The sequence below is a fragment of the Dasypus novemcinctus genome, chromosome 2 (genome assembly GCF_030445035.2).
Source record: "Dasypus novemcinctus isolate mDasNov1 chromosome 2, mDasNov1.1.hap2, whole genome shotgun sequence".
Lineage (NCBI taxonomy): Eukaryota > Metazoa > Chordata > Mammalia > Cingulata > Dasypodidae > Dasypus > Dasypus novemcinctus.
Genome location: NC_080674.1, coordinates 40,518,133 through 40,542,092, shown reverse-complemented (window position 1 = coordinate 40,542,092; position 23,960 = coordinate 40,518,133). Strand labels below are relative to the sequence as shown.

The 23,960-nt window shown below is 38.9% G+C and overlaps 1 protein-coding gene across 1 annotated transcript in view; it reads right to left on the bottom strand.

Annotated features, from left to right (window-relative positions):
- Window positions 1–22,365, bottom strand: part of WDR70 (WD repeat domain 70) — a 387,773-nt gene extending 365,408 nt beyond the window's left edge. The window contains exons 1-4 of the mRNA XM_004447213.3: window positions 22,233–22,365; window positions 22,068–22,127; window positions 19,817–19,900; window positions 3,052–3,169 (exon numbers count right to left, since the gene is read on the bottom strand). Coding sequence (XP_004447270.1) covers window positions 3,052–3,169; window positions 19,817–19,900; window positions 22,068–22,127; window positions 22,233–22,257 — 287 coding nt within the window. The 5' untranslated portion in view covers window positions 22,258–22,365. The remainder of the gene's footprint in view (window positions 1–3,051; window positions 3,170–19,816; window positions 19,901–22,067; window positions 22,128–22,232) is intronic.
- Between the last annotated feature and the right edge of the window lie 1,595 nt (window positions 22,366–23,960).

Here is a 23,960-nt window from a genome sequence, read left to right as displayed (position 1 = left end):
TTTACAATTTTGTACAACGGCAAAAGTAGTTCTGCAATTGTAATCACTAATGGTAAAAGTAATGTTTGGGTTTTGTAAAAGCAGTAAAATATATTCCAAATACTACTGCTGCATGTTCCTTTTTTTTTTTTTTTAAAGATTTAATTTATTTCTCTCCCCTTCCCCCCACCCCCACCAGTGGTCTTCTCTCTGTGTCCATTCGCTGTGTATTCTTCTGTGTCTGCTTGTATTCTTGTCAGCGGCACTGGGAAACTGTGTCTCTTTTTTTGTTGCGTCATCTTGCTGCATCAGCTCTCCATGTGTGCGGTGCCACTCCTGGGCAGCCTGCACTTTTTTCACGCGGGGAGGCTCTCCTTATGGGGGCACACTCCTTCTGCGTGGGGCTCCCCAACGCAGGAGACACCCGTGTGGCACGGCACTCCTTGCGTACATCAGCACTGCATATGGGCCAGCTCCACACGGATCAGGAGGCCCTGGGTTTGAACCTTGGACCTCCCATGTAGGCAGACACACCATCAGGTGAGCCAAATCCACTTCCCTACTACATGTTCTTTATCTTAGTGTTTTAAAGTTTAGTATTGCAGCAAAATACAGAATCAACAAAACTACTGAAATTGTTACAATTTTCAATTAACAGAATCGTTTATCAAACCATAGCAATAAAATTAATTCCTGAAAACACTACAGAAGTGTTTAAAGTACAAGACACACTAATATATACACATATGTCAGGGTTTTCCTACTGGTTCTCTTTTTCTGAAAAACTCTGATACATTGGTCCTTTACAGAAAAAGTTTGCAGAACCCTCTCTCTACTAATGCATACAAAAATACACAATCCTTTACAGATTTAACAAACAGGCATTAGGATAACCTTGTTATGAAAAGAGAGAGCCAGCTTTGTAGTCCCATCAAGATATTCCCTATCCCTACAAAGAGAAGCCATAGAAAAGACCAAGATTATTACAGAGCAACACTGCTTAAAAGCATGAACAAGCTCTTGACTGAGACACCAAAGATCAACACCAGGGAACAGATGAGCAATAAATGAAATAACCGTATAAAAATGTTCTTCTTTTACTAAGTGCTTTTACAAAGTGTTAAGAATATGGTGACACATGGGAAAATTACAACCAATGTAACATGGATTATAGTTAAAATAATACTGTAATATTTTTGCAGCAATGGCAAAGAAGAAACTATATCAATTCTAAGGGACAACAATACGGGGGTATAAGAGGATATGGGATTTTTCTTTTTGGAGTAATGAAAACGTTCTAAAATTTACTGAAGTGATGACAGCACAACTCTGTGATTAATATGAGAGCCACTGAGTGTACACTTTGAATGGGCTGTATAAGAATGGGACTGTACAATACAGTGAATCCTGTGGTGGAAGATGGACTACGGCTAACTGAACAAATAGGCGAACATTCTCTCATGAACTGTAACAAGTATATAATACTAACACAGGGTGTCAAGATTCAGGTGGTTGGGGGAAAAATAAACTAAATGTAAGATATTGGCATGTTGTAATGATGCTCTTTCACAGCTTGTAATAAATGTTTCACAACAATGTTTCACAACAACGCAACGGTGGTGGGGTAATATATGGGAGCCCTTTATGATGATATGTTAGTTTTGTAAATTCACAAATTTTACCATACACTTATTGTTTATGGATGTTCATGTATAAATTATAAACTTCAATTCTTAAAAATTACTCTAAAAAAATGAAATCATTAGGTTACAGAATACTAAATTTCACTTTAATTTTAATGGCTGCTTTCTCCTATAATTCAATCAACTTTATATAGGGCCTCTATTTATATTTTTCTTATTATCCATTTCATAAAGGATGCAACCAAAAAAAGATGTTATAATGAATGAAGATTTTTGGAAAAAGTAACGAAAGATCTAAGATAAATAAACATGGCAAAAAATCACAAGCTTGGGAAGTGGATTTGGTCCAACAGATAGGGCGCCCGCCTACCACAAGGGAGGTCCAAGGTTCAAACCCAGGCCCTCCTGACCAGTGTGATGAGCTGGCCCATTCACAGTGCTGATGCGCGCAAGGAGTGCCATGCCACGCAGGGATGTCCCCCGTGTAGGGGAGCCCTATGCAAAAGGAGCGCCCCATAAGGAGAGCTGCCCCACAAGAAAGAAAGTCCAGCCTGCCCAGGAGTGGCGCCGTGCACACGGAGAGCTGACACAGCAAGATAACGCAAAAAAAAGAGACACAGGGAAGCGGACTTGGCCAAATGGATAGAGCGTCTGCCTACCACATGGGAGGTGTGCGGTTCAAACCCCAGGCCTCCTTGACCCATGTGGAACTGGCCCATGCACTGTGCTGATGTGCACAAGGAGTGCCATGCCACGCAGGGTTGTCACCTGCATTGGGGAGCCCTACGCGCAAGGAGTGCACCCCATTAGGAAAGCCACCCTGTGTGAAAGAAAGTGCAGCCTGCCCAAGAATGGCGCCGCACACACGGAGAACTGACATAACAAGATGACGCAACAAAAAGAAACACAGATTCCCGGTGCTGCTGATAAGAAGAACACACAGTGAATGGACACAGAGAGCAGACAACTGGGGGGCAGGGAAGGGAAGAGAAATAAATAAAAATAAATCTTTAAAAAAAAAAAAAAGACACAGATTCCAGGTGCCGCTGACAAGAATACAAGCAAACACAGAAGATCACACAGCGAATGGACACAGAAAGCAGACAACTGTGGGGGGTGAAAGAAATAAATTTTTAAAAATAAAATAAAATTTTAAAAAATTGCAAGCTTGTCGATATCTTTCCAACACATACAGTTATGCTCTGAAGCCAAAAGACACATATTTTTAATACTGTATCTGGAACATATTAGAAAATCTCAATTGTCTTATGAAATGATATAGAACTTTTTTATTGCCCTAGGCATCTACAATTACTTAAAATGGGAGAAATTATACACACTTTTACTATCAGGAACTGATATTAAAAATTGGGTTATTAATATCTAGAAAATGATAGTTTAATAGAATATTTTTTAAAAAATCAGGCACCTGGAGGATGATTTCAAGCAATCTCTGACTACATTTGAGCCTGAAGGTGTTGGTTCAATATCTTCATTTTGCCTTAATTCTTTCTCTCTGTTCATTTCTTCCTCTTTTTCTCTTGCTTCTGAAAACAGATTAAAAAGTTTTTTCAACAGTTAGACCTCTAAATCTGTCAGCATTAAAAGGTTGAAAATTAACTCAAAAATGTACAAATGGGCACATGATGCTCATTAGTGCTACCTGAAACAGCAAAAAATTATCAATCTAATAGGAATTAAATTGAATCTGCACATCAGTTTGTGAAGTTTTGCCATTTTTCTGCTAAACATTTTTTAATACTTTAAAAAAAAATAGTTATTACATAAATGCTACATAAAAAACACAGTGGATTCCCATACGCCCCACTCCCTACCCTTCCCACACTTTTCCACATCAACTACATCCTTCATTAGTGTGGTACACGTGCCACAACCAACAAGCACATGCTGGAGCACTGCCACCAAGCATGGGTTAGAGTTTACATTATAGCTGACACTGTCCCACACAATTCTGTAAGTTATGACAAAATATACAATGGTCTGTATCCATCATTGCAACATCATTCAAGACAATTCCAATGTCCTGAAAATGCCCCCATATTACACCTGTTTTCCTTCCCCTCCCCCTAGAACCTCCAGTGGCCACTGCCTCCACATCAGTGATAAAAATTCTTCCATTACTAGAATAATAGTAAGTCCATAGTAAAATAATTGTAAGTCTACTCTGGTCCATCATTCATTCCCCAATCCTGAGAATGCTGGGATAGTGAAGTCCACTCTGCCTCTATGTGAGAAGGGGTTTAGATCCCATGGGGCCAATAGTTGGGACTAACTTGCTTGCAGCTGCAGAATCTCTCTGTTCCTTGGGATAAGTGTTGTCCATCAACATCTCCTTGTTCATTGTCCTGGGTGAGTCTAATGAACTGGAGAATAGGTGTGGTAACTCTGGTGAGATTCAGGGACCAACTGGCACGCAGACAGACAGCCCAAAGATTTAAGTCTCTTGGACATACACCTATCAAGTCTAATACTAACAAAAGGTTCAAATAAAAGGGGTAGAATAGCCATCTGTAGTGAAACCACAAATTTATCCAACTCCATCACACTGGGGAGCGTAAATTCCAAAGTAGGGCCCACAGGCAGGGCGCCAAACTCCTAAGTTGTCTGCCCTGCCTATAATGTCTGGATGTTTCTAGAGCCCTCAGGAGCTCCACTATTTAAGGCAGTATTAGTATTGCCATTTTAACAAAATTTCAGATCCATGAACACATGATATTTTTCATGCCTAACATTAAGAAAATAAAATATCTGAAAAAAACATTTGGGGGAATTTTGCCTTTTTTTTTTTAAACCATAAATTCAGCTCTTCATTCTCTTCTGAATTTCCAACACAGGATTTTTGGTGAGAGACCACTTACCAAAATCATGAGAACATTTTGACTACTTTAGGTTTCTGGAGTTGATAACCTCAGAAACACAAAAAAAGTTATCCAATAAAATTCCATTATTTTTAACCGATAATCTTACTCTACAATTGGGGGCCCACAAGTAGGGAAAGAATTGTGTGAATAGTCTGGTTCTCAATCACCACCATTCTCAATAACCTGAGATAAACTTTAACATTCTTTCTTCACTTAATGAAAAATAACATAGGTAAGGTTAAGTAGTAACAAAGGCCAATGATCATTAGAAAGCTGTACTCTTTGGGGTCTTTTGCTGTGGGATACGGAAGATGAGGAAGACCAGAAAGTGTCAACAGGTTTCATTTCAAACCTGAGAAAGGTAACTCCCCAGGAAGAAGGCAAATGCTATAGATCCAACTCCTTTTGATGTTTTGACTTCTCCACTGGGCTAAGGTAAGTTGGGAGTCAATAATTCTGCACTCTAATGCCAGAATTGTTTAGAAGAAATAAAGATAAAAAAGAGAAGTATTGAATCCAGATTTAAGAGTGAGACTGCTTGACCTGTACCCTCACTCTGCTTCTCCAATTCCTCCTTACCCTCCAAGTAGGGAAATTTGCACACTAGACTCACCTAATGAGGAAAGGATATTGAGGCAGACATTATTATTGCATATTCAACAACCTTTCCTCCTTTTTCCCTTGCTAAGAAAATCACAACTTTCTCTATGTTTCAAACAGCATGCTGCTTCAGGTCTTGCCCTCCCTGCCCAGAGACGACGAAGCTTGATTCCAAATAAAACACAATGCCCCTTCCAGTGGCTCTTTTGGAACTGATGTGCCACACAATGCTGGACAAAAAGATATGAGGGAAAGTCTGCAGCAGGTATAAAGTGTTTTTTTTTTACTGTGAAAAAGATATACAAGACAAAATCGTCCCTCTTCTAGCAATGGAATTTGTCACCTACATGTGACAACTAAAACTACAATGACAACATGGGATCATATGACCAGCTTAGAAAGACAAGCTAAAAGAGCAGAAAAGTGGCAAACACTTGAGTCCATTTTGTCAGGACTCAGAAGATAGAAGAACCTCATTCCAGAGTTTTTATTATGTGAGATATTGTATTTTTCCTACTATCTTAGCCATTTTTAAATAGGTCTGCTATTAACTTCTGTTGCCAAAGTAAAAGCATCTTAATTATCAACCCTAATTTAACAAAAATGACAGCAGCTAATACTTACATAGCTTACTAAATACCAAATAATGTTTTAAGCACTTCCTATAAATTAAATCCTTAAATCTTCACAACACCTCTGAAGCAATTACTATTATCCCAACTTTATAGCTGCAAAATCCAAGATTTATTGACAGAGCAGGGAATTGATCTAGCTCCACAACTGGATTCTTCCTTGATCTGACCAGACATCCTAAAAACAGAATTATTACCCAAGAAACACAAACTGCCTTATATAATACTGAACTGTCTCTTTCACCAAGTATTTAAAGTAGAGTCCTTTACTGATTGTCACCAGATTGTCTAGAAAGTCTAACCTACCCACCTGTCTCATTAGAGTTTCTCCCCAGACGTTAAGTCCTCCAAAGTACTTGCCCCATCCTAGTGAGCACCAAATTTTTAAATTTAAAAATTTAACTTCTTTTCTCTTCAGGGAGGTCCCCACTGTCAGCTGCTGCTTCATTAAAGCAAGTGGGAAGCAAGGGGAGTAAATACTTAAGAGAAATAAATACTTTCTCATTGTGGGCTGAGGACAAAAAATCAAAACACAGAGAGATTGAGAGATTAGGAATTTTCTTGTCTGTTTTGTGTTTACTATATTATTGAAATAATGAAAATGATCTAATAATGATTGAAGTGATTAACACAAAACTATGTGATTACAACAAATACCACTGATTGTACACTTTGAATGAATTTTTATTAATATGTATCACTAAAATTGATTTGTTTAAAAAAAAAAATTCAACATACTAAGTTCCCTAACAGAAGAGACTATCTCATGCATTTTTATACAATTTGGAACCAAGCACAAAGTTCTGCACTTGGTAAATTGCTCCCCGTAAGAAAATTAATCAACCTACTCCACAGCAGATCTCCCCCATTCTTCCAAGCATCTCATACAAGGTCATTTACATTTATCATTATCATAGCAGTTTCCCCTCTCACTTTCAAATAATTACGAATTGTAGACAGATTTTTTCTGCAAAAGCACCCCACGTGCTCCCTGTCTAGTTTAATAGCAAAGTATCTAAAACTAGCATGATGGTTTAAAGATGTATGTACAACAGAAAAACATGTTCTTAAATTGAATCCATTCCTGTGGCTGTAAACCCGTTGAAAGAAGGACCTTTTAATGAGGTTAATTCAGTTAAAGTGTGCACCACCTCAAGCAGGAGAGGTCTTAATCTTATTATTCACGTCCTTTATAAGAGAATGAAATTCAGAGATAGAGAAAGCCATAGAAAGCAAGAAGCTGAAGTGAACCCGAAAGAGAAGGAAGAGAGGAAGAGACACTGTTATGTGCTTTGCCATAAAACAGAGGCACCAAGGATCACCAGCAGCCAGCCCAAGAATGCCAGTCTTTGGGAAGACAGCATTGCCTTGACCTTACTTTCCCCAACCTCTAGGAACAGGTCCATCCACCTCAGAGCAGTGGAGTGGCAACCTCATTCTCCCTAACCAAAGAGGAAGAGGCCTATTCCCCTCGGAACAGCTGGAGCAACCTCACCCTCCTTAACCCATGGGGACCTGGCCCACCCCTTTCAGAGAAGTGGGGTGGCAAACTAACTCCCACTAACCACCAAGGAATATGATCCACCCTCTCTGTAGCCTGGGGCATCCAAACACTCGCTGAACCGCTAGCTGGAACATCCACCTTCTTCAAATGCTGGGGCAAATTCACCCTCTCTGTACACAGGGTGAGAGCCTCTCTTGGCCCAAGAAGATGTCTTAATTCCAGACCTCCCCTTCCATGGTTTTCCTCTTAAGGCTGTTTTCTCTTCCATCTCTCTCTTCCCTGTCCTCTTAGTACATACTGACAGTGGTTTTGTTCATACAGATCTCTCAAAAAGGTTGTTACTTTAGCATACAAGAAACAGGGGTCCAAACCATCAGACAATAAGATTTTCCACAAGTCTGTCCTGGATAACCACATTTTCAATCCTAACTTAGATGTTCCAAGTTCATTTAAGTCCTCAAGTGCACCAAAATCTTCTGGGGGCTTGTTTCTGGAAGCCTGGAATTTCCAAAATCAGTCTCTAGTTTCTCTGCACCCAAAAAGTCAATTCTTAGCTTATCTCTTTCCTCTCGCATTTTGCTATAAGGTACAAGGAGAAGCCAGGCCACATTTTCCACATTTAGTTTGGAAATCTTGACTAAGGTCCAAGCTTATCATTTTCAAACTCTGCCTTCCACATAACATCAGAAGTCAATCTTACTAAGTTCTCTGTAACTTAAAAACACAGACTGCCTTTTCTCCAGTTTCCAATAATAGTTTCACCATTTCCTTCTAAGGCCTTATCAGAAATAACTTTAGGCTCCATTTGCCTACCAAGAGTCTCTTCAAAGCAATCCAGATGTCAAAAATAGCCCTAACTGAAAACCAATTATCAAATTTATTTGGAAGGTTAAGGAGTCCAAACAGCCAAAAAGATCTTAAAAAAGAATACAAAGTTGGAGGACTCTCACATCCAGACTTAAAGCATATTACCTAGTTACAGTGGTAAAAACAGCATGATACTGGTAAACAGACAGACATATTGATCTATGGAACTGAATTGAAAACTCAGAAATAGACCCTCACATCTACAGTCAAGTGATTTTTGACAAGGCAGTCAAGCCCTCCCAATTGGGCTAGAACAGTCTATTGAACAAATGGTGCTGGGAGAACTGGATATCCATATCCCAAATAAAGAAAGAAGACCTCCATCTCACACTTATAAAAAATTAACTCAAAATGAATCAAGAACCTTGATATAAAAGAGACAACCATAAAACTCCTAGAAGAAAATGTAGGAAAACATCTGCAAATCTTGTAGTATATGGTAGTTTTTTAAACCTTATAACTAAAGCACAAACAACAAAAGAAAAAATAAATAGGACCTCCTCAAAATTAAATACTTTCGAACCTCAAAGGACTTTGTCAAAAGGATAAAAAGGCAGCCAACTCATTAAGAGAAAACATTTGGCAATCACAAATCCGATAAGGGCTTAATACCCACGATATACAAAGATATCATACAATTCAACAATAAAAAGACAAACTACCCGATTAATAAATGGGCACAAAGACTCGAAAACACAATTGTCCACAGAAGAAATACAAATGGTGAATAAACACATGAAAAATGTTCACCATCACTACCAGTTAGGGAAATGCAAATCAAAACTACAATAAGGGAAGTGGATGTGGCTCAACTGATAGAGCATCTGCCTACCATATGGAGGGACCAGGGTTCAATATCCAGGGTCTCCTGACCTGTGTGGTGAGCTGACCCACGTGCTGTGCTGCCGCATCCAAGGAGTGCCATGCCACGCAGGGGTGCCCCATGCACAAGCAGTGCACCCGGCAAAGAGAGCTACCCCGTGTGCCCACAAGTGGCGCCACACGCACGGAGAACAGATGCAGCAAGACGATGCAACAAAAAGAGACACAGTTTCCCCGTGCCACCTAACAATGCAAGCGGACTCAGAAGAGGACACAGCAAATGGACACAGAGCAGACAAAAGGGGAGAAGGGGAGAGAAATAAATAAAAATAAATCTTTAAAAAAACAAATAGACTTTCCTTTTTTAAAAAAACTACAATGAGATATCATTTCATACTTATTAAACTGGTCACTATTAAAATGTTGAAAAACTGCAAATGTTGAAAAGGATGTCGAGAAATAAAAATGCGTATTCACTACTGGTAGGAATGTACACTGGTATAGCCACTGTGGAGGACTGTTTGCCAGTTCCTAAGGAAGTTGAATATAGACTTGCCAAGACCTGGCAATATCAATACAAGGTATATACCCCAAAGAAATGAGAGCAGAGACACAAACAGACATCTGCACATGGATGTCCACAGCAGCATTATTCATGATTGCCAAAAGTTGGAAACTGATGAATGGATAAACAAATTGTCGTGTATACACAAGATGGAAATATTATGCAGCAGTAAGAAGAAATGAAGTCATGAAGCATATAACAAAATGAATGAACTTGAAGGACACTATGTTGAGTGAAGCAAGCCAAACACAAAAGGACAAATACTGTATGAGTATGCTATTATGACTAAATATATTGTGTAAACTCCTGGAGTTAATAATTAGAATATAGGTCACCAGAAAATAGAAGGAGAGCAGAGAATGTAAAGCTGAGGGTTAATATGTACAGAATTGGTAAAAAGGTTGTTTGTAAATCTTTGGAAATTAATAGAAATTGTTAAAGCATACCATGGTGTTTATAACTAGCAGTGCTATTTTATGTATGACAGTGGTTGAAAGGGAAAGACTAAGGTCATGTATATTACTAGAAAGAAAAAGCTAAAAACTGTAATATGGAACTGTATAAGATAGTAAAACCTCATGTTTAAAAAAAAAAAAAAAAAAAAACCTTAACTCAACGTTAACAAATAATCCAGTCAAAGAAACTTCAGCTGAATTTAAGCAATCAAAGGGTATCACACCCAGAGGAATAGGTCAGTTTACAAACATCTTTCTCTTTTCATAAAATAATCTCAAACTGCTACAGTATATTCTACCCAGAAATACACTAACTAGTATGCTAATAAAGACTAGTCATTTGGCCTTCATATCACAGTTGTTTCTCTTAATGTTTGTTCTAGATGCAGTTACTGTTTATGCTGCTAAGTAATAACCACATTCCTTTAAAAATATCCTTTAACTTAGCCTCCAATTAACACAAATTGGCAAAGGTTCTTATTAAGTTAACAATTTTTAAAATTACTTTAAATTCGTTTGTACTGTATAGTCTTTCTCATGTACGAGCATCATGTTCATCACAATATGTGATAAAGAAAAGAATTTATATACTTAAAAAGCTGCTATAAAAACCAAATTGGGGCTGCGGACTTGGCCCAGTGGTTAGGGCATCCGTCTACCGGTTCAAACCCCAGGCCTCCTTGACCCGTGTGCACCTGGCCCATGCGCAGTGCTGATGCGCGCAAGCAATGCTGTGCCACGCAGGGGTATCCCCGCGTAGGGGAGCCCCACGCGCAAGGAGTGCACCCTGAAAGGAGAGCCGCCCAGCAGGAAAGAAAGTGCAGCCTGCCCAGGAATGGTACCGCACACACAACAAAAAAAGAAACACAGATTCCCAAGCGGATGACAACAGAAGAGGATAAAGAAGATGCAGCAAATAGACACAGAGAACAGACAACCGGGGTGGAGGGGGAAGGGGAGAGAAATAATAGATAGATAGATAGATAGATAGATAGATAGATAGATAGATAGATAGATAGATAGATAGATAGATAGATAGATAGATAGATAGATAGATCTTTTTAAATAATAGATAGATAGATAGATAGATAGATAGATAGATAGATAGATAGATAGATAGATAGATAGATAGATTTTTAAAAAAACAAATTTAATTAAGACAAAAGAATCTTAACCTCTATTAATAGTAATCTATTTGATGACAATTATTAAAACATTTATATTCTTTATGTCCATTCAACAATAATGAAAAAACTTGATGCACAATTTGGAAGACAAAAGATGATGTGGGCTTCATGGAAAAGTGTTTCTCAACTCTCCTGCAGAAAGAAAGTTGACTGAGAACTCCAGCTGCTGCCCCTTGGTATCCACTACTGTGTTCTTGCTGAGTCTACACTCACCCCACCAATGACTGAGGAGCATGTAAAAGCTATTAATGCCAGCCTACTCTTCTGATGGATGACTATGTCTCAAAGATTTCCCACAGGCCTCCCAAAAGTTTGTTAGGACTGTGCTACAATCCAACATTTCCCATCCAATTCTTTTTCTTCCTCTCCTTCACAGTTGTCAGAACCTACCTACTCCTCCCTTTTATCATTCACAGACATCTCCCCCCAACAAATCTCTTGCACATTTAATCGTCTTGGCATCTGTCTCTTACAGAACCCAACACAACATGGATGACTTTTTTTACAAATCAATTTTATTCGATAGATATTAATAAAGTATAAATTCATCCAAAGTGTACAATCAATGGTATTTGGTGCAATCACCTATTTGTGCATTTATCACCTCAATAGTCTTTGAGCACTTTCATTATTCCAATAATAATAAACAAAAAACAAACTCATTTCTCAATCTCTATGCTTCCCCTGCCATACATAGCTATTCTTTTTCCTTCTCTCTAGTATATTTGTATTTATGTTTTGTAAAAACAGTCTTATATATACAATATCACTCATATTTGTGTTTTACACAAGGTTTTATTATCTTATACAGCCCTATGTTACAGTTTTTAGCTTTCTTCTAGTAAAATACAAGGCCTTAGACTTTGCATTTCAACCACTGTCATGCACATATAATAGCTCTGCTATTGACAAACACCATGATATGCTTCCACCATTTCTATTAATTTCCAAAGACTTACAATCTTTTTACCAATTCTACACAGATTAACCCTCAGCTTTCCATTCTCTACCTTTCTTCTATTTTCTGGTGACCTATATTTTAATTATTAACTCCATGAGTTTACACAATATATTTAGTTCATAACAGCACAGTCATATGGTATTTGTCCTTTTGTGTCCGGCTTGCTTCACTTAGCATAATGTCCTCCAAGTTCATCCAAAACATGGATGATTTTTAGAGTATAACTTATAGGCAGGTTTTCAGAAAATGTCACTGGCTTTTTCCAGTATAATCATAGTTTAAATAATTTTACATTGCTTGGTGACATGGATTGACTTATGGCCCCCAGAAAAGATCTGTTGAAGTTCTAATCTCCACTACCTCAGAATGTGATGTTATTTGGAAATAGTATCCTTACACATAGAAATAGGCAAGTTAAAATGAGGTCATACTGGAGTGGGTGTCTTTCAATCCACTAAGACAAGTGGACTTCTAAGAAGAGAAAATTTGGAGACAGAGAAGGGACAGCCATGTAACAGAGGCAGAGACTAAATAATGCTACAAACCCGGATCACCATGGGTTGCTAGCAAGCCACCACCAAAACCCTAGAGACTTCAGAGGAAGTGTGGCCCTACCAACACCTTGACTTTTGACTTCTAGCCTGCAGAACATGAGATAATAAAGTTGTTGTTTTAAGCCACCCAGTTTATGGTACTCAGTAACAGCAGCCCTAGCAAACTAAGACTCTGGACTTCTGGAAAATAAGGTGAGCTTTTTTTTTTTTTTTAGGGCTTTATTTTATTTTATTTTTTTCTTTTTTTTTTTTTTATTGACTTTGTAATAATATTACATTAAAAATATATATATATGTGAGGTCCCATTCAACCCTACCCCCCCACCCCCCCTCTCCCCCCCCAACAACACTCGTTCCCATCATCATGACACATCCATTGGATTTGGTAAGTACATCTTTGGGCACCTCTGCACCTCATAGACCATGGTCCACATCATGGCCCATACTCTCCTCCATTCCATCCAGTGGGCCCTGTGAGGATTTACAATGTCCGGTGATTACCTCTGAGGCACCATCCAGGGCAGCTCCATGTCCCAAAGACGCCTCCACCTCTCATCTCTTCCTGCCTTTCCCCATACCCATCGTCCACCATGTCCACTTTTCCCAATCCAATGCCACCTCTTCTATGTGGACAATGGATTGGTTGTGTCCATTGCACCTCTATGTCAAGAGGAGGCTCAGATTCCACATGGATGCTGGATGCAATCCTCCCACTTTCAGTTGTAATCACTCTAGGCTCCATGGTGTGGTGGTTGTCCTTCTTCAACTCCATCTTAGCTGAGTGTGGTAAGTCCAATAAAACAGATTGTAGGTGCTGGAGTCTGTTGAGGCTCAGGACCTGGCTATCACATTGTCAGTCCAGAGATTCAAATCCCCTAAATATATCTTAAACCCCAACATTAACTGCACCTCCAGCACATTAGCATGAAAGTCTTATGAAGGGAGATCCCATCTGAGTCCAGATTCATCACACATAAACACCATTTCCAAAGAGGGGCCATCTGCCCTGGTAGTAAACCCCATCGGCCATGACCATAACTCTCATGGGTCTCTTTAGCCTTCAAAGGAACCAATATCTGGGGGTTGTATCTGCTTTATCTGTCTCTCTGACTCTGCTCAGTTGTGCATGAGGGTAATCCTTCTGCCAGCCTCCAGACTCTTTTTTAGAAACTCGTAGCCATATAAACTCATTTCTCCTTTCCATTTCCCCCTTACTTTAGGTCAAACAGCATTTTAAAGTCATGTTATTTTATGTAGACATGGATATTCTGCTGATCCGCATTGAACCTTCCGTATAAGGTCCTTTTCCAGTTGCATCATCAGTTGGTAGTTGATAGTGGTCCCTCGTTGCCAGGGAGGCTCATCCCCGGGTGTCATGTCCCACGCTGGAGGGAAGGCATTGCATTTACATGCTGAGTTTGGCTTCGAGACTGGCCACATTTGAGTAACATGAAGGCTGACAGGAGGAAATTCCCAGGCACAATGTTGCTCTAGGCCTTGTTCTTATTTTAGGTTTATCAGCTCACAAGCATAGTCATTAGCATCAGGGGCTCACTGTTGAACCCTCACTCCCTCCCGGTCCCCGCCGCTGTACCTGGGAGACTGTCGCTGCTCCCCTAGGGACCACGACAGAGCACCACTGGCCAGGAACCCAGTAAGGTGAGCTTTTATATGCAAGATTCATACCAGGAAACCTTGTACATATTAGATATTTTGGTTGAATTGAATTACGTCCAACATTTTCTCTTACTCTGAAATTAGTTGCTGTGACCTATTATCAGTCAAAATATATTATCTATTTTTAAACTTTTGAGAGCAAACCTAAAGTCATACTCTGCTAGGAAATAACAAATGTTTGTTGGATGACTAGAATAGTTTACAGTGAGCAAATTTTGTAATAACAGTTGTTAATCATGTATCAGCAATTGTAATGATCATTTCATAACAGGACAGTAATTTTTTTTAATTATAGCACAAAAATGGAAGTGGGCAATTAGTTAATCAATGTTGATTGACCGTTGACCAGTTAGGAAGGAAAGTAAAACAAAGAAATATATATCAGAGTGCCCAACGAGTTCATTCATTCAATTGATTCATTTAATCATTATCAATTGTTTGCCTACTTTGTACCAGATACTCTTCCAGGCTCTTCATATTTGGTGATGAATGAAACAAATTCCCTGTCATCCTGGCATAAAGTCTGATGAGTTTGATTTGCATTTGAGAACTGTTCCAGAAGACAACTGAATTCAAAATGCATTATAGGTACACTTCAAACAAACCAAGGTGACTTCATAAATTTGAGGAGACCATCCTACTTTCTGAGCTTCTGGTACTAAGTGACTCTTCAAATAACTAGATTCTAATCTTTTTAAATCAAAACAGACCTGTGAAGTATTTATTAAGTATTTATTCCATGTTAAGATATGTTCTGATTTTGCCATAATCAGCCTCCCTGGACATTGATCAAGAACATATGGAGGGAAGTAGAAGTGGCTCAAGTGATAAGGCCTCCGCCTACCACATGGGAGGACCCAGGTTCGATCCCTGCAGCCTCCTGGTGAAAAAGAAGGAAAGAAAGCATGCTTGCATGGCAAGCCAGTGCCCACACGGTGAGCTGAGTGCATGCATAGTGAGCCAAGTGCACACAAGGCGAGCCGAGTGCCTGCACGGAGAGATGAGTGCCCATGTGGTGAGCTGAGTGCCCATGCAAGTGCCTGTGTGGTAAGCCAAATGCCCACATGGTGAGCTGAGTGCCGCGCAGTGAGTCGAGTGCCCACAAGTGCCCATGCAGCAAGCCAGTGCCCACACAGTGAGCTGAGTGCCTGCACCAAGTGCCTGCGTGGCAAGTCAAGTACCCACATGGTAAGCCAAGTGTCCGTGTGGGTGCCCACATGGTGAGCCAGTGCCTGTATGGCAGGCCAAGTGCCTGCACAGCAAGCCGAGTGAAAGCGCAAGTGAGTCACACAGCAAGATGATGACACGACAAAAGAGAGACAAAGGAGAAAGTCAAGGTAAAGCACAGCAGAGACATGGAACTGAGAAGATACAACTGACAGGGAACCTCTCTCTACATCAGAGGTCCCCAGGATCAAATCCCAGTGAATCCTAGAGGAGAAAGACAAGAAGAGAAGACAAAAAAGAGAGAGAAATAGATACAGAAGATCACACAGCGAATGGACACAGACAGCAAAAACAGCAGGGCAGGGGAGGGGGAGGGGAAAGGGAAGAAAAACTTAAAAAGTAAAAAAAAAAAAAAAAAGAATATATGGAGCAAGCAAAGTGATATAATTAAGATTCCTGGGCACATAAACAGTCCCAAGAAGAGCATTTTTTGGTGGCTACCTCTCTGCACAACCATTGGAACTAAAATTGTCCCTGACTTCACAAAGCTAAGATTGGTTGCCCTGAATGAATTGTAAAGATTGTTTAAACTATCCATGCATGGAGGTGTTTATGTGAATATTAAGACATAATTATGATTAATAAATATTACTATCAAAAAAAAAGAAGTCCAGGAAACTAAAGCAACTACCATGTCCCATCTGGAGTGGTTCATACAAATTGAAGACTCAAATTAAGTCGATCATTATAACAACCACTTATCAAGAAAGAAATAAAAATTAAGGTAAACAAAATGTTAAGGTAATAAACTCACTAGAAATAGAACATAGATGTTTTAAAATCATGGTATTCTTTTTATTCAGAGGACTAAAATCTTGTTAAAATGTTTTATTTGTTATTCTTTATTGATTCTCCAGACTCAAAAAGAATCAATTTCATGAAAATTTATACATAATCTGTTTGTTTAAAACCAAAATGAAGTAAAGTATAAAAATTATATGAGAACAACTTAACTATATCAGTTACATTTCTTCATTAACTATTTAGGGATGTAATTACTATGACCAAGCTCTGTGTTAGGCATTTGCATTAAAAAAAAAAAAATACATCGGGAAGCGGACTTGGCCCAATGGATAGGGCATCCGCCTACCACATGGGAGGCCTGCGGTTCAAACCCCGGGCCTCCTTGACCCATATGGAGCTGGCCCATGCTCAGTGCTCATGCACACAAGGAGTGCCCGCCACTTAGGGGTGTCCCCTGCATAGAGGATCCCCATGCTCAAGGAGTGCACCCCGTAAGGAGAGCCGCCCAGCGTGAAAGAACGTGCAGCCTGCCCAAGAATGGCGCCGCACACAGGGAGAGCTGACACAGCAATGATGCAACAAAAAGAAACACAGATTCCCGGTGCCACTGATAAGGATAGAAGCGGTTACAGAAAAACACACAGCGGATGGAAACAGAGAGCAGATAACTGGCGGGGGTGGGGGAAGGGGAGAGATATTAAAAAAAAAAAAAAGATAAAAAGGTTCATAAAAAATTTGTAATATTCTTAAAGTATAACGGAAACCCAGGCAAGGAATGATTATTATGCCTAAAGAGGTTTTGAAATAATTCTTAGAAAAGGTAAAATATGAGCTAGGCCTTGAAAAATAATGTAGGATTTAACCAGGAAGGAAGAATGTCTCAAGCAAAAAAAATTTTAAGCCTTTCTAATTTCCAAAATTTGTAACATAACTTCTCTTTTCAGGATCATTAAATCATTGTTGCAATCCTATTCAAATCTTACCTTAAAGCATTTTTTCCTCAAGGAAAGTTTTTTCCAGTTATGTCACAAAGAAGGGTCATAGTCCTCCAAATCACAGTCATAACAACATTTGAACAAAACAGAATTTTTTCCAATTTTTCTCCTCATACTATAAGTTCTAAAAGAAGGCGTATGTTTTTCTTATATATCTTTCAGGACCATAAGAAACATTATAAAAATTTTATAACTTTATTTCCTAACATTTTACATAAAACCTATTTTATTGAGGTTTTATGGTAATCCATTCTTTGTAACAAAGCATTTAGCAACTAAAACAGTTCATATGTATTGTTCACATAATTATACTTTGCTATTAAAAAGGTCAAAAATTCTGTCCAAGTCTGTCAATGCCCAGGAAAAGATTGTAATAGATGAATCATACCCATTATTAGAATTTTTCAACTTTTCTTTTAAAGAACTTTCACCTTTTCTTTCAATTCCACAGTCTAAAATATTTTAATCGCAAAGTACTTTGGGAGAAGACAAAAAGGCCAAAAAAAATCCTTACAATGAATAGTTTCCCATAAATAACTACTACTGTATTCTTCCCATTAATTATCCCAATAGTGTTTTCCATTTACACAGTAAAGCTAAGTAAATCATTCAAACAGGTGATGAATTTGGATTCCTGTGTTTAGGTAGGAATAGAAACAGTCATCCAAGTCCAAGGACATAATACTAAATCAAGAAAGGTCAACATGTTTATCTCATCCACAAACATCGAGTCTTGATGACTAATCTTTTTGCAAGGAATGGTGCTAGAGACTATAAAATTTACATAGCTGAAGAAGACAATGCATGTTCAAAACATTTTGTATCACATGCATAAAGCCTTAAAAGTATAGCATTCGCTGAAATTTTTATAGATTGTTTAAAACATTGTAAATAATTCTATCTTGTTTGGTCATATTAAACTTTTTAATATTTTTAGGTATGAAATTTTGGTTGAGTTCTTAAAGAATCTGTCTCTTAAACACACATACAAACATGTGTATGGATGATATAGGTACAGGGCATAGAAAGATATGATTCTTCATAAACTGTTAAAAGTTAAATCTGAGTGATACATGGGAGTTCATTACGATACTTTGGATATGTTTGACATTTCCCATAAGCACGAAGCCTTTAAAAACAAAATTTGCATAGATAGCTTTTGATCTATTTTTATCTATTTTTCTTCAGAAGATCACAAATATTTTGTGTCAAGTTCACTGTCCAAATGTACACTGTTAACTGTCAGTGAGAGTGAAGAGAGGATTTTGGAGTTGACCAAAAAAAAGATGTGACCACTAGATGGCAATAACACACAAGCTTTTTTCAGGGGACTGCCTGCTGTATGGACAGATGCAGTGAAGGGAGGTCACTTGCAGCTGGAAACCTTCCAGAAGTCAGCCAGTGAACCACTGAGCCACTGGAGGGGAAACTCCCAAACTCATGAAGGAGAGGAGAAATGGAACGAAGGGAGCTTACATGTCCAAGTATCACAGTCAGCATGGTAGCAAGCCTCTGAGCCAGAGTCCCCAGGGGCTGAAGCAGCATGGAGCCTTTTAAATGTATTGTCTTACCTAATCAAAGCAGATTACCTCCAAATTAAAAGAAAAAAGTTTATGTGGGCGATTTTTATAACAACTGGATATGTAAGAATTTGAATTTGGCACCAATAGGTTTCTTAAAGGACCCAGGGTCCTGTGCAGAAGTAAACAGCACACAGGGCCACTACACAGAAGCCATCTTTGGCTCAATTATATAACACTGCTATGCAATTTAGCATTTTTAAATCAACAATGGCAAGTACCATAACAATTTAAATTATTCTAGAAGTACTGTCTGTCTCCAATTCCTAGTCCTTCTGCTCTAACAGGCTACATCTATCCTTTCTCTAGTATATGTATGATCTGCGTAAGATCCAAAGAAAGCAGAAGAGTCAGTCTCCTCTGAAAACCCTGAAGAGGAGCCTAAAATTGTCACTCATCTGATATCAAACCAGTCTGAATATTAAGAACTTCATTAAGTGTCTTATACAACTCATTAGAGCAGGGATTCAACAGCAGCACCCACATTCATTATATATATGTCTCAATTCTCTATACTTTCTGTGTCATCAATCAGTGGTAGACACAGCTGACAGCCACCTCTGGTCCAAAATTCTTAATAGAGGTTCTTCTACAAGCAGGAAAGAACAATATGGCAGGAGACTCAGAGGTAGAAGGAGAGGTAATAAATTAAAAAACTGGTATTCTGATTCCTATAGATTAACTTAGAATTTTGTTTATCCATAGGACACATTTATAAAAGATTTTAGTATTATACCTTCTTTACCTACTTAAATGCAAGTTTTACCTTGTTGGAATAAAAGGAAGAGAAAGCCCTCAAGTCCTGTTTCTGAAAGAACCAGTACATATGGTCCTTTCAATAATTATAAATTTTTTTTGAACCTTCTAATAACTGTCAACAGACTTGTGTACAGTATTTACATTAATTAAGCCAATTAAAGGGCAGATATCTCAACTTCTTACCCAGTATTTTCCGACTTCTTTCCACAGCTGTTCTTCGTGTTTGTTCAAACATGGCTTCCAAGTCAAATGTGCGGGCTTTTTTTCCTAAAACAGGAGCAAGTGGTAGACTGTGATTGTTGTGCACTAAGCTGGTAAAACTTTAGGTACTCAATAATTACTGATTGATCAATAATCACTTAGTGTGTCTAGTTTATAGCTTGGCTCCAAGATAACCATAAAATATCAAAGAAGTTTATTTCACAGGGAGTTTTTAACAATAAACTCATCACTAAGTACCATTAACCAGGCAATTTTTCCATCATCCTGTTTCATCTAAAGGCTTACTCCTTGAAATTACAACACTGGTGAATTACAACAACCTGTGAATATCTTATATTACATGGCAAAGGGACTTCGCAGATGTAATTAAGGTTATGGACCTGCACATAGGAAGATCATCCCATTGGGCCCAATCTAATCACAGGAGCCCTTAGAAGCAAAAAGATAAAAGAAATATGGCAGAAGTTAGAGAGAATTAGAGGATGAAAAAGACTCTGCAGAAGTCCAGAGAGATTCCCAGTATGAGGACTGGACATACTGTTGTTGGTTTGAAGATGGAGGGGGCAACATGATGAGGAATATAGCAGGTGTCCTTAAGAAGCTAAGAAGCTCCCAGCTTCCCGGTTCCCAGGGAACAGGAAAGACCTACATTATTACATAACCTTGCTTTTTGTGTGTGTGTTTTTTTCCTGAGCAAGAGGGATTGCACCCAAGACCTTGTTCATGGGAAGCAGGCACTCAACCACTCGAGCTACATCGCTCCCCAGCGTGTGTTTCTGTCTACAGATACCCTATATCTTTTGCTTCCTCCTTAAATTTGCGTTCAATGATCCTCTAAGAAATTCTTTGCTTCACCAGCCTTTTAGAAACTGCTCCCATTTAACCCCATCTAGAAACAATAACATGGCCTTCAGAACATTTCAGAGCAAACTTGAAGCAAAGTCTCTGAATATAAATTAAGCTTGTTTAATCATAAATTACACTGAGAGGCAGGTAAGTGAAGCTCAATCGATGTGTTAACATTAAACTCATTAAGCCTGACTGAAGCTTATCTAACCAAATATTTTCCATAAGGCATATTGCAGTCTTCTTTTGGCTAGGAATCTAAATATCATTTCAGTAGCGTGCCTGGGGACCTTCTTAAACAGTGAAATCACTGTAAAGTGCAAAAATAGTGACACTAAATACACCATGAAAAAGACACTTGTTCACAGTATGAGAGCTGAAACAAGGCAGAGCATCACCTTGTTTAACCTCAGTTGGATACGTGCAACTACTCAAATTTTTCACCTGTGCGCATGACCACAAATGCCCGTGAAAGCACTGCCAACATTGATTTTGATGTGAAAAATAAGTATTAGTGAGTAGGCAAATTCAAAATTATGGAATAGGTAATAAAAATAGAATGTATACATAAGACGACTTTGTACAAAAGGAGGTAAAAGTTATAAAAATGTCTATTTTAGCATTATCTATAAAAGTTAAAATTAGAAGCTATGTAAGGGAAAGTTTAAAATAATACAAATTATGGTATTTCCTTAAGATGGACTACTACTCAGCCATTCAAAATCATACACGATTTGAATTTTCTTAAATACACAAAAAAGACTGAAAACCAAAATTTAAAGTCTTGATTTCTAGATAATGGGATTTAAGAGTAATTTTGCTTTCTTCCTTATAATTCATTATGTTCTCCAGATTTTCTGCCATTAGTAAGAGTTACTTTTCGAATTAGGAAGAAAAAGTACTTAAACAACTGAAACAAAACAAAAATAACTCCCTCCACCAACAAACACCTTCCTCCTTGTAGGTTAAAAGCATCTTTCTCTCTTTAACTTACCAGGTGCAATGGATGTATCACGATGATGGGAGAGAGTGTTGCTGTGGGGGGAGTGGGGGGCGGGGGCGGTGGGGTTGAATGGGACCTCATATATTTTTTTAATTGTAATTAAAAATAATAATAATAAATAAATATTTTTAAAAAAAAAAAAAGCATCTTTCTCTCAAGACTTCCCAGAAGTGTCACCTGAGCTGGTCTCAATACAAAAGCAAGAGTTAAAGGATGGATGGGAAAGAGGGTGTCAAAAATTAATTCGGAGGTGGCGCAGGGAAAAGCATGGGGAAGAAGTGACAGCTCGGCTTTGCCTCCCAATCTATGGCTCCTAAAACCTCTGGTAGAGGAGCCAGGACTCTACCTGAGGCAGTCACTCACCGAAACCTGTGAAACCCATGGTGACCGCCAGCTGCTGGTCGGGTCCCGACGTGTCTGAGCCTACCGCCGAGGCGAGAAGAGAGGAGAGAGGAGGCCTGATCAGTGACACGCCCTTGCCTCTCCCGGCCCAGTCCACCCCGCCCGGGCTCGCCGCGTAGAACCCACCTTCGCCGGACCCCGGGCGCTCCATAGCTAGCAGCTCGCCGCACGCCAAGCTACACCCCCAGTAACCGCTTGCGACTCCCGGCAAACGCAGGAGGAAGTACCTCCTCGGAGCCTCCGCACAACCTCCAGCGCCAAGAGCGGCGGCTCCGGCGGCCGGACGGAGACTCCGCACGCAGCGCCGCCCTAGCGGGCAGGCGGGGAAGAAGCGTTGCCGAGGCTGCCTCGCCGTTAGTCCACTGGAGGGAACGCTTACCTCGAGTTTCTCTGATACCTTTACTTTTTAAGGCGCGTTTACCGCCAAGGTGGCACTTATTCCTCACAGATTTCTAAAGAGAAGTTAACAGCTTCTCTTTCTCTGCGTTTTATCATTCCCTAAGGATAAATCCCCCAGTTCTCCACCCTTTGAGTATATTTTAAGGAAGAAACAAGTATCTACTGCATCACTCAAAAGCACCCACAAAGATCTGAAGAGCTTTAAAAAAAAAAGAAAGTCCGAAAAGTGCTCTATAGCTCATGCTCTTATACCGAAGCTCCTACTGAGCATCAGCCCTGTTGGTTTTACAGTTTCCCAGCCCACAGCATGTGTTCCCAAAGCATTTCTATTCCGTACTGGTTTTAACTTCTTTACAACTTGAATCCTTGTCTATGCTACAAAGTAATGGCACATTATTTATCTTTATATCTCTGAAGTCTACCAAAACCATGCATAGTACTAATAAATGTTGATGAATGAAAATATATTCATAAAATTACTCGGTAAATCCTCTGGGAACCTTAGTCTTCTATCTCAGTATATGCTCTAAACACTCTAAATGATAATGATCAAGTCTAATATTGTTTTCATTGCTCTTGGAATAAAATTCAAAATAATTAACATGGTCTCCGAAGATTTTCCTTCCTTTCCAACTTCATCTTGTTTCTATTTTCCACCACGCTTTCTTCCTGTTCTATAAGCTATCTCAGAACATGGTGTCCTGAAATCTCTGACTCTCCACCAATCCTCATGTCTTTTATTTTGCCTTAGTCATCCTTCAGGTCTCAACTTAAACTTCACTTGCTCTTGTAAGCATTTGCAGGCGTTTAGAGATCTTCTCCAAATAAGTTAGACCCTCTGTTATGTACTCTATAGTACATATCCTTCCTAGCAGGATGCCTGGGGAGGTACTCAGTAAGTATCTATTGAATGAATGAAATGTTGAGTGAATAACATTAAGAAAGTAATTATGAAGGCAAAAGATACTCCTATTACGTGCAGGATGTTATATAACTTGGGACGACAAAGTTTGGTTTCATCCCAAAAGATTACTAAACCACAAAAGTCAATGTGAACTCCAATCAATATGTCTAGTTCATTATGCCTCTGACAAAATACAGGATTATTAATGCCATTGTCTCTCCTGAGTACAGAGAGATAAGCAGCCTAGAGTACTGAATAGATTTTATGAATACAGCTCATTATGTAACTCATACCCCAAGATTATACATATTTTAGCTTCTTATTATTCAAAGACCTGTGAGTGAGAACTAGAGATGACATAAAAAATTTTATACTATCTACCAGTGGAAGTACATAAACAGGATCTTTAGGGGAAAAAATTCACAGGAAAAGGTATTTGCTCTTGATAAAGCCTAGAGGCAATAATTGCTCTAGTGTTTACTACGTTAAACTACTTTTTTGTTTGTGTTGGCATGAAACAGTCTTATGATCATAACGTTTAAGCATACCAG